Source organism: Polistes dominula, unplaced genomic scaffold (genome assembly GCF_049000335.1).
Source record: "Polistes dominula isolate Pdom_NZ unplaced genomic scaffold, Pdom_raw_medaka contig_84, whole genome shotgun sequence".
Classification (NCBI taxonomy): domain Eukaryota; kingdom Metazoa; phylum Arthropoda; class Insecta; order Hymenoptera; family Vespidae; genus Polistes; species Polistes dominula.
Window position 1 is genome coordinate 1168523 of NW_028300944.1, and position 14565 is coordinate 1183087.

At 28.8% G+C, this 14565-nt stretch overlaps 1 protein-coding gene across 1 annotated transcript in view; it reads right to left on the minus strand.

The window, feature by feature from the left end:
* Window positions 1–1276: 1276 nt before the first annotated feature.
* Window positions 1277–14565, minus strand: part of LOC107073280 (uncharacterized) — a 36909-nt gene continuing 23620 nt past the window's right edge. Inside the window, 4 exon segments of the mRNA XM_089171731.1 lie at window positions 1277–5653; window positions 6208–6365; window positions 6368–6467; window positions 7590–7885. Of these exon segments, the coding sequence (XP_089027857.1) occupies window positions 5147–5653; window positions 6208–6365; window positions 6368–6467; window positions 7590–7885 (1061 nt within the window). The 3' untranslated portion in view covers window positions 1277–5146.

Here is a 14565-nt window from a genome sequence, read left to right on the forward strand (position 1 = left end):
TAGTTACATTTTTACATGATCTTTTCATTCTGAAGCAATTTGTTAATAATATATTAAAAATCATGGAAAATTTTGAATGCGTTTTGTCAGAAATGAACCATATCAAATTTTCTATAAGACACTGATGAATGAGAATGAAAATTTGAAGATTTTGAATTTATTGATTGACATGAATTTTCGACAATATTATATTGACACCACTGTATGAAAATATCAGACAAATTACAACAGCAAAATTCAAGAACATAATGCACCTACTGTGACATAGATCATGATTGCTTCAAATCCATTTTACATACGCAAAATGTAAATTAGCAGTAAATTGTTTTGTAATTGATGTAATTAACAGATGTATTGAATTGCATAAATTATGTTTCTGAAGTGTTTTAAAAATATAGGTATATTAGGTAGTACAAAAAGTCGTTTCGTTTTTCTTTTGTAAAAATGAGGACAATTTTTGCTTCGAGATAAAACCTAAACCTTTCAAGTGGTCATTAATAGTTGAATTTGATAAATTTAACCTCTCATCGATCTCATATGTGTGTGTTACTATTTTAAACTATATTGAATGAATTTGGGCTACTTCAAATTTTATAATAAATCTGGTTGTTAATATTGAAAGTAACCTAACTTCATTGTTGTTAAAAAAACGCATATTAATTGGCACTATTTTAATAGGAACTGTAAATTGAATACCCTTAGGTACACTTAAACAGTATGACTCGTTAGTATATTTTTGATTGCATTGAAACGCAAACTGTTCAATATCTCGATTCGAACATAAATGGAGTTATAGACCACTTTCAAAATGAACGGCTCAATTATTTTATTGCTCCTGCAAAGTTGTGACTTCGAGGGTAAAATTTTTTTGTAATGTTAGTAGACTGTATTAGAATATTAAAACAATTGTTAATTATTTGAAAGGATTGTGCATTGTTAACTAAAAACACCAAGTATATGATCGGAGTACTGTCCTCTTCGTTCTGAGTATTAATGCCAATTAATAATAATAATTATATATTTAATACGTGTGTTTTTTTTAATAATTGGTATATAAAATCTCAATTGGGCCCATAATTATGAAAGTGGCCTAAGTCATATATATCTCTAGTTTCGAGATATTTAAAGATTTATACTTGAACACTATACGAATTCTATACAATATTGTAATAACAAACATTATCTAACGATTCATTTTTGATAATATCGTGAAAATTACATTGAATTTATTTAGTTTATAATAATGTAATGCGTAATAACTGATAAACTCATTTTTTTATTAATTTCGACTTAGATCAATTTCATAATTATGGGCACAATTTATTATTTATTTATATAACACTTAACACTTAGCCGACTACGCGTGCTGCAGCGAACTGTAAAAGCAGCATTTAAAAATTAAAGCACTGCTTTTTTTGCCCATTTCGTGATTTTTTCGAAGAATATTATAGTAAGACTAATAATTGGTCTGCACGATCGAACCCATTCATATATTTGTCTACATTGAAACGGGGAGATCTCCTCGATCGGTCGGCTAAATGTTAAAAATGTAATTGAAAGGAATTGGGGTTTTGGGAATGAAAGAGAATAAAGTTAAATTGCAAAAACAAAAAAACAAAAAAGGAAGAAAATTCACTCGTTTATAATTTACAGTAGAAAAAAAGAAACATTAAATTTTATTCGAGACGATTATACACAAATAATTAATTAAAGAAGGAAAGAAAATAAAATATATATATATATATATATATATATAAAGAGAAGGATGACAAATAAATAATTATATGCGATGGTAACGTGATAATAATATAATAGATTAAAGACATTAATGTAAGTATGCTTGTACGTCGAATAAATATATATAAGTACACGTGTATACTCGATATAATGTATAACGGAGCAAAATAATGCATAATACATAGAAAAAAAAAATAAAAAGTACATTAAAAGTAATAATACATGTAGTCCTGTGTGACGGTATTAACGCGTCAAAATTTTGACCAAAAATGATTTTTAACGCGTAAATCGTAACCGTCATCAATGTATGTCTCGCATTAGAATTGATTTAATTAATAAAATACGAAAATACTTTTCCTACAATTCTTATCAATTACACTATGCGAGCCTCGCTTAAATCGATCTTTAAAAAAGGTTTGCCATTTTGTTTGTTTGTTTGTTTGTTTGTTTTATTATTACAAAATAAGTACGAATGTGATAGTCGTAAGGAATAGTATGAAATTATGAAATGAAATAGTAAGAAATAATTTTGAAAATAAAAAAACGTTGTACATTTCTACCTTTTACATAGGCGTTCAGGTAGAAAGGATAAATGCAAATAATAAAAAAAAAAAAAAAAAAAAAACAGAAAAATAATACTCAGCATAATCTTCTGCTTTTTCTTTTTTTTCTTTTCATTTCTTTTCTCAAGAATCAATTTTCGATTCGTACAATACAATATATCACCTATTAATTAATACGTAGATTATTATTTAAAAAATATAGAAATTAAAGTAAAGAGAGAGAGAGAGAGAGAGAGAGAGAGAGAGAGTGAGTAAGAGAAGTAAAGAAAAAGAAAGACGAAAGTAAATGTAGATAAATAAAAAAAAAAATAAAAAAAATGAATAGATTAATTTGTTGTCATGTTCGCAAAGTGAAGAAAGAGATTCTATTGTGGAATGTGAGAAGAAAATAATAGAAAATAAAATAAAATAGATGATAAATGATGGAAAGAAAAGAAAGAGTACATAGTCTAAAGTTTAAGTAAAATATTTATGGTACGCGTTCGACTATGTACGATGATATATTTATATACATGTACCTATGTATACAACGTAGGAACTGTTCATTGTCCGCGTACGCTCGGGGATATCACAGCTAACATCAAGCTTTCGCCCATCAGACGTTAAAGCTACAATAAATAAAGTTAATTTTATTTTTTTTTTTTTTTATTTTTTTCATTGTTTTTTTTTTCTTTCCATAAATTGAAATATATGGATTATAAGTTTACTTGGGTTTTTTTTTTTTTTTTTTTTTTTTTTAATATATATATATTTTTTTTATCGCGAGAGAACGATGCGTTTTAATATTTCAACACATTTACAATTAAATCATGAAAATATTCGTCATTTGTAGTTTATGTTTAAATCAATTAAGATTTGCAATTGAAATGCAGTGTTTTAATATTTTTATAGAGATAATTATATAGGGGGACTGAAAAGTAATCAAAATTTCTTAGATGAGTTTGTTTAAAGTTATTAAGTTTGTGTCAATGAAAAATTGAAGGATTTCATTAACCCTTAGAGTGCTATGGACGTATATATGCGTTTGGTAAAAATTACTAAAGTGGTCTATCGACGTATATACCTGTTTGGTAATATTAATGTAAAATAATGTAATGTTTATATTAATTAATTAAATTATATTTACAAAAAGAAAAAGTGTAATTATTAAATTTAATTTATTATTAGAATTTAGTTAATAATAAATTATTCTTTTCCTACAAAACATTTTAGTTGAAGGTATTTAGCATTCAAAGGGTTAATAAATAAATGTTTTTTGCCAGCAAAGAAAAATTTGGATTACTTTTTGGTCCCTTCAGTCCATTCAGTCCATATTTGAATTTTCTAATTATATTTGTTGTTAATTGAAATGAACGTATTAACAGTGTTAAAGAAATATTATTTAATATAATTGTTTAAATTAATTTTTGTATGTGATTTATGACTAACATGTTTTATACTTTGATCTAACAAAAATATTCCCTAACAAAATAATTATTGTAATTTTGATTACATTTTGTTTAGATATGTGTAATCAATATTGTGATCACTTATGTACAATTATATTTCTGTAATTTTTTTTGCAAATCAAATTTCAATGGATTCGAAATTTAAATAAAATATGAATTCTATGTTAAAATAATTTGTAGAAAAAATGTCTGTTAATTAATAAATAATTACGAATATTCCTGATGATTTGTTGTAAATGTGTGCTTGTATTTTATCGAATTAATATTCAATAATTATACTCGATTAATTTTTAATAATTCATTTCCATTATTTTAACATGAGGAGACAAATAATACTTAAGAAAGAAAGAAAGATAAGAAAAAAAACTCCTAAAATATTTCTCAAAGGACAAGTCTCTTCAGATTCCAATGTTCTTTTTTCAATTCTCAACGCATCTTTCAGTAAAATTTCGCGACGAGTGTTTTTCTTGTTGAACGTACGTGTGCTCTCTCGTGATTATATATAAAAAAAAAAAAAAAAAAAAAAAAAATAAAATAGAATAAAAAACGAGAAAGGAAAGAAGAAGAAGAAAAAGAAAAAAAAAAAGAGAAAAGTGTATACATATATATACATATATGTAAATGTGTATATATATATATATACAAATGGCTAGGTGATTCCCAGGTGAGTGCCTTCTCGACGCTACATCCCGATCGATCGTGTTAATTTAAAAAATCTTTTATTTAACATCGATCGATAAGTCTCTCTGTGCATCAAAAATTATTAATTATAACCTCTATTATTATTATTATTATTATTATTATTATTATTATTTATTACATTAGTTATAATACTGTTTCGAAGTTAATCTTTTAATACTGGTCTTCTAGTAGTGACAAAAATAATTGGCTTTCAATTTAAAAGCAAGCCTTACGTTTATAAATCGATACGTACAAAAAATATATAAAAAAAAAAAAAAAACAGAAAGAGAGAGAGAGAGAGAAAGGAAGAGAGAAAGAGAGATAGAAAATAATTTATCGTTCGTTTTCTTTTAGAAGAAAAAAATAAAGTAAAATAAAAAATTCGCGGGTACGAATTTTTTGAAAGAAGTGGGGGGTGAGTAATGGGATTAAAATTCCTTTCTTTGATGTAAGATCGAGAAAGAAGAATTAAAAAATATAAACGCGACAAGACAAATAAATGATTTGTGGCGAAAGATGCAATAAATAAAAAGAACGTATGGTTGATGATGATGTGTGTGTCCTATGACGTGTGTGCTTATGAATTATACATCGATCATTTTCGTTGATGATCTTGTGCAAGAGAAGACATTCTTTCCTTTTTGCGAGTGCTCGACATCGAATGTGTGATTATCATTTTATACTAAAAATAGAAAAAATGTATTTGTTAAAAATAAATCACTCGAAATCATGAATAGTCGTTGCTGATTGCGTCGTGCTAGTTTGCATAGTAATTTGTTTCTTCCTTGTCAGTCTTTTCCTTGGACATAGTCTTGTACCTCGTATCAAAGTTTCAGTTTGATTCAAATTTTGACGCACACTATCTGTCAATTTTTTGTTGACCTTATCTTTCTTGATTTTCTTCATTTTCTTCTTTTTAGGACATGGGTTCTTCTTGTTCTTCCTTTTTATAGTATCATCGTTTTTTTTTGGTCGTAACATTGGTGGTTTTGGTGCTGTGGTAACGCAGGTACCTGGTCCTCTCATTGTTGCATTACGAAATGCACTTTTCCAATCGCTCAAAAATACTTTGAACAATCTCAGTATACCCCAATCTTGTATGAGTAATAATGTTAAGTCACCTTCTTTAGACCAGTCACGATTTTCCGTAACTATGACTGCTTTGTGCGAGGTTGGAATTTCTAATCCTAGATTGGTCATCATTGTTTCTACTTCGCAAAGTATCTAAACAAGAAAAAAGAAATTGTATACAAATGATTGAAGTAAACCAATATAAAATGAATCCAAATTTCGTGCGTTCAGATAACTGCAATTTTATCTTTGAAATCAATCAAAATTACTTCACATGCAACTGAAATGAACAAAATGCACAAACTTTAGGTTCATCGTGCGTTTAACTGCAATCTTTTTCTTTGAAATCAATCAAAATTATTTTACATACGACTGAAATACAAAATATGTACGAACTTTGAGTTCGTTGTGCGTTCAACTGCAATCTTTTTATTTGAAGTTAATCAAAATGACTTCACATGCAAGTGAAATACAAAAAAATGCACGAACTTTGGGTTCGTTGTGCGTTCAACTGCAATCTTTTTATTTGAAGTTAATCAAAATTATTTTACATGCGACTGAAATACAAAATATGCACGAACTTTGAGTTCGTTGTGCGTTCAACTGCAATCTTTTTGTTTGAAGTTAATCAAAATGACTTCAAATGCAAGTGAAATACAAAAAAATGCACGAACTTTGGATTAATAATAATAAAAAAAAAAACTTACTCGAAGTGTTTCGGTTAACATGGTATCCATGATCTCGTTTCGTTTGCTTATTCTAAGATCGGCATTGATTTCCGATTTGAGTTCGAACTTTCGTAGATTTAGGAAAGTAATGGCGAACCTTTGAAGGCCATCGTGAAGAAGGGGAAGTACACGTTCAGCTTTTTACCCTTTTCTAGACACCAAATTTCCCCTTCGTACCATGCGAATGTATTGTCAGGAAGCCAATTTAAACTGTACTGCCCTTTCAGCGCTTTATCCACCTGCGAAAGAAAAATGATACGTCCGAGTTGTGTTTAGTCTTTGACGTTGGTTTCGAGGAAGATCGTGCACGTGTTGTTACTTTCAATTTATTTAAGTAGTGGTAAGTAAAAAAGAAAAGAAAAAATTACGGGAATGAAATAAATTCCAAAAGAAAAATTGAATTCCATAACTCGATTTATGGCAAAATGTCCTCCGGGGTCTTTGGAAAGGAAACCTTTCGATCGATCAATAAATTTATGCTATACTAATAAAAAAAAAAAAAAATAGAAACGAACGTAGACATTTTATCCGCAAATACGATATTTATGATTTAACGCGAATTTTTGTTATTGCATTCGATTACTTCACGGGTTGGGCAAAAAAGATTAGTAATTTCTTAGCAAGAAAGAAATAGAGAGGGTGGGTAGAAAATATATACTATTTCACTTATGAGAAACTAGTGTGCACGTTTTAATACGAAGAAACTGAATAGTAAAGGTAAGTCGTCACTGGTACGGTGCCCCATTCATTAGACTTTGCATCTAAACGATCTCGTAAGATAGTCAACGAGAAAATCGAGTCTGCATCAGTTGGAACGACGACGGGGTACACGCGTAACTAATGCAAATCGTCGTAGCTCACGGAAAAGTAGGACTTTGTGTTGTCGGCATTGTACCGCACGTGCGATGCGAACTCCTCCGGGTGTTGGTTGTCCGTGCATTGCCTCGAGACCGCCCACGCGTAATCTTAACCCCGAGTTCTCGCGAATGATTAATTACGAATGAGTAAGTATTACTCTCTGGCCTTCGTCAGAAACGTACCAAGCCTAATTGGCCGATCTCAGTACAACGACATAAATTATTCCGTATCGTTTTAATTAGTTAATGTAAGTATAGGTAGGTCAATAAATTACTCAGCTCGCGGTTGATGTCTCTAGGTGCTTCAAAAAAAAATCAGAATATACAGGACCATCATCCTACCGGTTGTCCTTTATGGTACCGAAACCTTAAGAATCATTTGTTTTTCTATCTGTGATACTGGGTCATTCATAAGTTGAATGTTTGAACAAGGAAAACTAATTCTCGTTATAATGCAAATTAATTATTAAACAATTAATGTTCTATTTAATAAATAATATTTACCTTACTGTAAATCTCACGAATATCATTTCTATATTCTTTATAGTGATTGTGAGCAATCCTTATTTGTGTTTGTATCCTCTTCAATTGTCTGTGAACACTGTGACGTACGATTGGTTGTATTGTTGGTTCCGTTATTGGAGTACCGCATGGTTGCAACCAAGGTTCCATTTCACTTTTAGATTCCGTAATATCGGTGTTGAGACCGTAACCAAACGGTGCTCCGGAAACTGTACTGATCAGTCCGGAAATTAGGAATAATGTACGGCTCGTCAGAATAACCGTCTGTACCAGCGAATCTGCAAGAGTCAAAACATTTCTACGTCGAGACTACTGATCATAATAATATGATAATAATAAAATAACATTTCAATTATTATGTACAGTGACTCAAAAAAGTCTATTTGAGCATTTACCATGAAATATTTTATTAACCTCTTGAGTACTGAATTATTTGAAGATTTGTATGCATATGCAGTAATATGCAATACTATGCAATGTATGGAATAATATGCAAAAGTAATACATTTTATTTGGAATATATTTATATTGATGATATATATTTATTAACATTGGCTGTAAGTGTGTTATAATTTACTTTTAAAAAATGTAAAGTATCTAAACAAATAATTTTGAAGATTTTAATAATTAGTAAAACCATCTTTTGCATGAATAACATTTTGTAAACAATTATGCATATTTTTTATTAACTTTTGGTGACATTAATTTTATAATTATTGTATATACATATTTGGATTTGTTTAAAACTATATAATTTAAATACTCATACCAACATTCAATATTAATAATATATTTATTATAATAAATAGAATATTTCACTTTAAATGTTCAAATACTTTACTGAGTCACTGTAGATACCTTTTTAAAAAAAAAAAACTAGATAATCACATGATAGTTTTTCTTAGCATTTAATTATTACTAATATACGATTAAAAACTTGTTGACAAGTTACACTGATTTACATAATGATCGATCGAGTCGGTTAACAAATCGACTGTCAACGTTTAATAAATCTTAATACGATCTATCGGAATTTGTCATAATTAATAAAAAAAAAAAAATTCTACCTTCAAACATAGCATGATAAATTATTAATCAAAAGTAAAATGATAGGACATTATTAAAACTTTGAAGGCCACACGTTTCGGAAACAAAAAGTTGCGCTTGCAGACAGCACATTTTGTCAGCTTTGTATCAGGGGTTGCGTCAGGGTTTAGTTGGTAGGCAACCTGATCTTGGGGTATATCCTCAGGCGGATTGAATTTAAGACTCCCGCTGGTATCGGGCCTGAGGGGCCTATGAAGGTTTTTTATCCTGACGAAAGAAAAAAAAAAGGGTATCGTCAGGGTTGCGTCAGGATTGCTTCAGGGTACGTAGATGACGCTGAATACACCTTTGTTGAGTTCACGGAGTGGATTGATGTCAGGAATGACTTGATTTGATAGTAGGATTTGGGTTTCGTCAATACTTTCCAAGGTAGTCATGGTTGTGTCAGGGTTGTGTCAGTGTTGTGTCAGGTTTGCCGCTAACACATTTTGTCAGGGTTTCGTTAGGGTTGCGTTATGGTTGCCGCCGGCATATTTTGTCAGGGTTACGTCACGGTTGCATCAAGATTGCTTTTTGTCAGCCGATAACTGCTTGCTTGTGAACTCACGATTACGTTTCTTCGACCGTCAAAGTGTTAATTATAAATTAATATAAATTTGTATTAAACAAAAAAAATGTATAATTAATAATAAATCATTGAGAAAGTGACAAATGTAAATGGCGTATTTGAACAAAACGAAAAGACGATAGTAGAAAAATAATAATAATAATAATAAGAAGAAGAAGAAGACGAGTTTAAAGTAAGAAAGAAAGAAAGAGAAGGATGGGAGGTGGTACTTCCGACTTTCACGGCATGCGTGCCTACACCAACCACGTAGGTACCAACCATCGCACCTACGCGCCAATTTAACAGCGACCAATCGTCGCCCCCGCAGTAGGAAATGGGTTGCAAATCGGAGAATCACAATTTATTGCGCAATTAAACGTCTTGCGTTACGACTTCCCTTCGTGATTTCGCGTCCTCTTACCCTTTCCCCTTCCCCTGGAGGGTAATCTCAGCTAACCTGAGCCCTTTGCTTCCCTTAACCATTATTTTGGCTTCGTTATATATCCTTTACCGATGAAAACTTTCATGCCCCCAGCTGTAAAACAAAAGTCCAAAAGTCCTGCTCTTCTCGTACGTTCAACAATTTTTTGGTTTTTTTTTGTTTAATACTTTAAGTTAGTCTCTTATGGTTTTTTTTACAGTAAGTGAACAAAATGGCAGAAAGTTTGCTCATAAATATTTTCTCAACAGTTTACAAACAACATGTTGAATGTTATAAATGTTATAAAAATCTGTGCAATGAGCTGGGATTGTTAAAATAAACTATAAATGTCATTTGTTAATAAAATATTTGATATTATTGATAAATTGAGAACCCTTATGCTAGTGTAAACTTAATCTTGAGTTAACTCTCTCTAAACAATGACACTGCATAAGCGTTTTACTAGTCGTCAGCTCGTAGGAATTCCGAGTACACATATATAAATGTGTATGCGTAAGTGTATGCACATGCATGTGTGTATGTAGTAGAAAGAGAGAGAAAGAGAGTGTCAGATTGGAAAAGATTGTGTCTTGATAATTAACGAATGTTAATTGGTTAGCCGCGTGCTCGAGTAAATGCGTGTTAATTCTCGATCTTATTGGTGTAAAACGAAGTCGTAGTTAGATGAGATTCGATATGGTTTGTGCATGTGTTTCACATATTGGTCACGCGTCAATGAACATGCATCTATTCGTTTTATGTTAGATGATTCTTGAGTAGAAAATGAAATAGATATTTTCATATTTTATTTATTCGATATTAAAATATTTTTATATGTTATATATATATGATATTTACCAATTTATTGTATGTGAAATAGTTTTGAAGTAAAGAAGTAAATGCAATTATTGTAATGTTGAATATTTAATGAAATCATTGGTAATTGATTAATCTGTAAGATTGATATTGTATAAATTATTAACATAATTATGAAAATAATAATTATAGAAATTTATTTGTAAATGATTATATAGTTTAAATAATTTATTTTTATTATAAAAGATATGAAATATTTTTGTAATAAATGTAGTTATTGTAATATTCAATATTCAACTTCATTGATAATAGAGATTAATCTATTTATTATATAAATTATTAGAATAATTATATAAATTATAATTATAGAAATTTATTTATAAATTATTATATAGTTTAAATAATTTAATTTTATTAAAAAATATATGAAATATTTTTTAAAATAAATATAGTTTTCCAAATATTAAATATTCAACTTCATTGGTAATAGATTAAGCTTTATTATATTAATATCATATAAATTATTAAAATAATTGTATAAATAATAATTGTAGAAATTAATTTATAAAATATTATATAGTTTGAATAATTTATTTTAATTAGATAAAATATAAAATATTTGTTTAAAATAGTGTAATTATTGAAATATATTATATTGAATCTTTAACTTTGCAGATGGTAGACTAATCTATTAAATAATAATAATAATAATATAAATTTATATAAATATAATTTAATTTAAATAACCTATCTTTTTATAAAACAAGATATAAAATATTTTTTAATGAAAAATATAATTCTCAAAACATAGAATCCTGAAATTCACTGATCGTAGATTAATTTAATATATTTTAATTTAAGATATAAAATATTCTCCAAATAAAAAAATATAATTAACAAAACATTGAACTTTCAACTTCACTAGTTCTATACTAATTAATTAATTTATAAAAAGGTAATAAAATTTGAATAACATTTTATTTAAAAGAAAAAAACTATAAAATATTCATGAAAAAAAAGGTATAATTATCTAAAAATGAAATCATCGACTAAACTGGGTGGCAGAAGAGGATCTCGAACTCTCATCTTTCGAATATTTTCAAAGCAACTTTAGTAAATCTTTCAACCTAGCAATAACTCACGATTCGATTAAGCCGATCTCAGGAGCCAAATCCTTAAGGGAAGCCGGTCGTTTCACACGGGTGTATCTTATCGAAACCTTCACGCCTTCTTCTTACTCTTTCTATCTCTTTCAGATGTCAGATTGTACTGCATTGTCATGCTTCTTGGCTATGTATTTAAACATATATATATAAGTATGTATATACAAATATAGTATAAACTAACACCAAGGTAAAACAGAATGATACACATTGTAAACTAATGTAAACGGGACAGTATACGTGGGCGTGTACGCATGCGGTAAGTGTCCGGACACCAAAGGTACCCTCACTATATCGTATGCATGGTTCGATTCTCGACTGTATCAATTTACACCGCCACTAACCCCACTCAGATATTTTTTTTTTATCTTCCTTCTTCCTCTTCTTCTTCTTCTTCTTCTTCTTCTCTCCCACTCTTTTTGTTGTTCTATCTCTTTCTATCTTGTTAGGTTCTACGAAACGTCATCCACCGGACTTAGCTAAGGTATCTGTTGCACCTAAGTACTCTTGGCCACCGATAGAGAAGTTATTGCAGTATTGCAACGTTAATCGTATAACACAGTGTCTGTCACGTGTTACGAAATTCGTCTGCTCCCGGTGTGTGTGTGTGTGTGTGTGTGTGTGTGTGTGGAAAGTCTCGTTACTTTTGGTTTTAACCAACCTATACCTCTTTATAGTTGACTCACTGTTCACTTGGTTGAATTAAGAAAAAATTAACAGACAGTCAGACAGACAAATAAACAGACTGAAACTGGGTCATAGGGATTTGTCACATTTCGTTACACTGATAGAAAAATTCTGAACAATTTATTACAACAAGTTAGACTTGTTTGTATATTTTTTTGTTACATGTGGATTAGTACAGAGTTTGTTTGAAATATTTGAAGAAGAAGAAGAAGAAGAAGAAGAAGAAGAAGAAGAAGGTGAAGCAACAAGAACAAAGGTTGAAATCATTTGTTCATTTTTGTATTTTTTTTTTTTTTGGAACGAGAGGTAGAAGATTGTTGGTTTTGAATTCGTTCTCATTGATAGCTTGAGGGGTCTCCTGGTAAATTTGCTTTCTGAGAAGAAATCCGGATTACTGGCCACACCAATAGTAGCAACCAATTGTGTGGTGTTTAACCACAGCCTTTGGTTAGTTTTTTGAAAGATGAAAATTATTCAATGTACTCGTGTGTGAGAGCTTATTAACATCAATCTTTATTATTTGTATTGTTTTACGAACGTTGAGAAAAAAACACTGTTATTATTTATCAGAAATTAGTTATTTTCCAAATTATCTAGATAATTTGTATAGAATTATCTAGCAGTTATTAGTTAAAGTAAAAATAAAATCTTTGTTTGAATAAAAGCAAGGTTTCAAATTAGTTGATAGATTGTAGATTAATTATAAGACTATGATAACTATGATAGATAGAATGTAATGGTAGAATATAATATTTAATTTATTTATTAATTAATAATATGTTAATAATTATTTTAATTAAATTAATAATGATTTTTAAAATATTTAATTAATATTTTCATTTATTTTATATTTTAATTTTATTAATATATTATATATTATATTTATATTTTATATATTAATATATATTATATTTAATACTAATTATTTTAATTTATTTAATAATTGATAAATTTTAAAATATTTATTTTAATTTATAAATTTATTTTAATTTATTTAGTAATAATTTTTAAAATATTTAATATTTAATTAATATATTGTTATAATTTATTTTAATTTATTTGATAATAATTTTTATAAAATTTAATATTTAATTAATAATGTTGCTAATAGTTGTTTGTCCGCAATAGACTCCTAAACAACTGAACCGATTTTAATAAAATTTTGCACACTGTGTGCAGTTTTATCCAACTTGAACGATAGGATAGTTTATATCTCAATTTATAATCACAATATTATTTTCTTGCGAATTATTTGTTTATTAACAAAGTATCATGATTATCTTTGTTAGTTCGATAAGATTCTAACAGATGGCAGTATAAGGTAATTCGTTGACTTAAAAGACGTGTGTATCGGACTGATTGTGAGCCACAGCAACGCGTAGCAGGGCACCCCCAGTGTATTATATATTACATTTATATTTTATAATATAATAATAATTATTACATGTAATTATTTTTATTTGTTAAAATTATTTAATTATTTTTAGTATCGTATAATAATAATTATTTTAATGAAATATCTTTGATACGATTTTTAAAAAATATCGAAACACGTTTGTCGTTAAATTTCTTTGTCTTCCTTTCCGTTTCCTATTTTTCAAAAATGTCATTAATAATGTTGTTGTATTTTTATACCTGTTTTATCGAACCCTACTAAATTACATCAACATGGCTTCTGACATTCTTCCGTTTAACTTACAATTTTTCCGAATCAATGCTAATAAAGTTATCGAACACGTTTATTCAAAAATCGTCGAAATGTTTTTTTTTTTTCAAGTTTGATCGAATGAAATAAAAATAAAAGGAAGAAGAAAAAAAACATGTGATTCAATTTAACAAAAAAAAAAAAAAAAATATCCGACACCTTTCGATTATATTCTTCCGGGATTGGTCCTCCTGGTCATCGCGAGTTTATCGATAACTTTTTCTTCTTGCATAAATGCGTCAACGTAGGTGTCTTGTGTATATGTGTGTGTGTGCTCGTGCGAACTAAAAAAAAGAAAAAAAGAAAAAAAAGAGAAAGGTGGAGGTGGTGGTGGATGGTCCATTCTATCAACGTTTTCTTCTTTGGTTTTGCGTGGAAGAAGCGAAACACACACACACTGACACAAATACACTCATACACTCGCGTGAAAGACGACGGTAGTCACGTGGCACAAAACTCGTCCCACATACCTTTGTATACTCGTATCCTTCGTCAAAAAGAAAGAAAAAAAA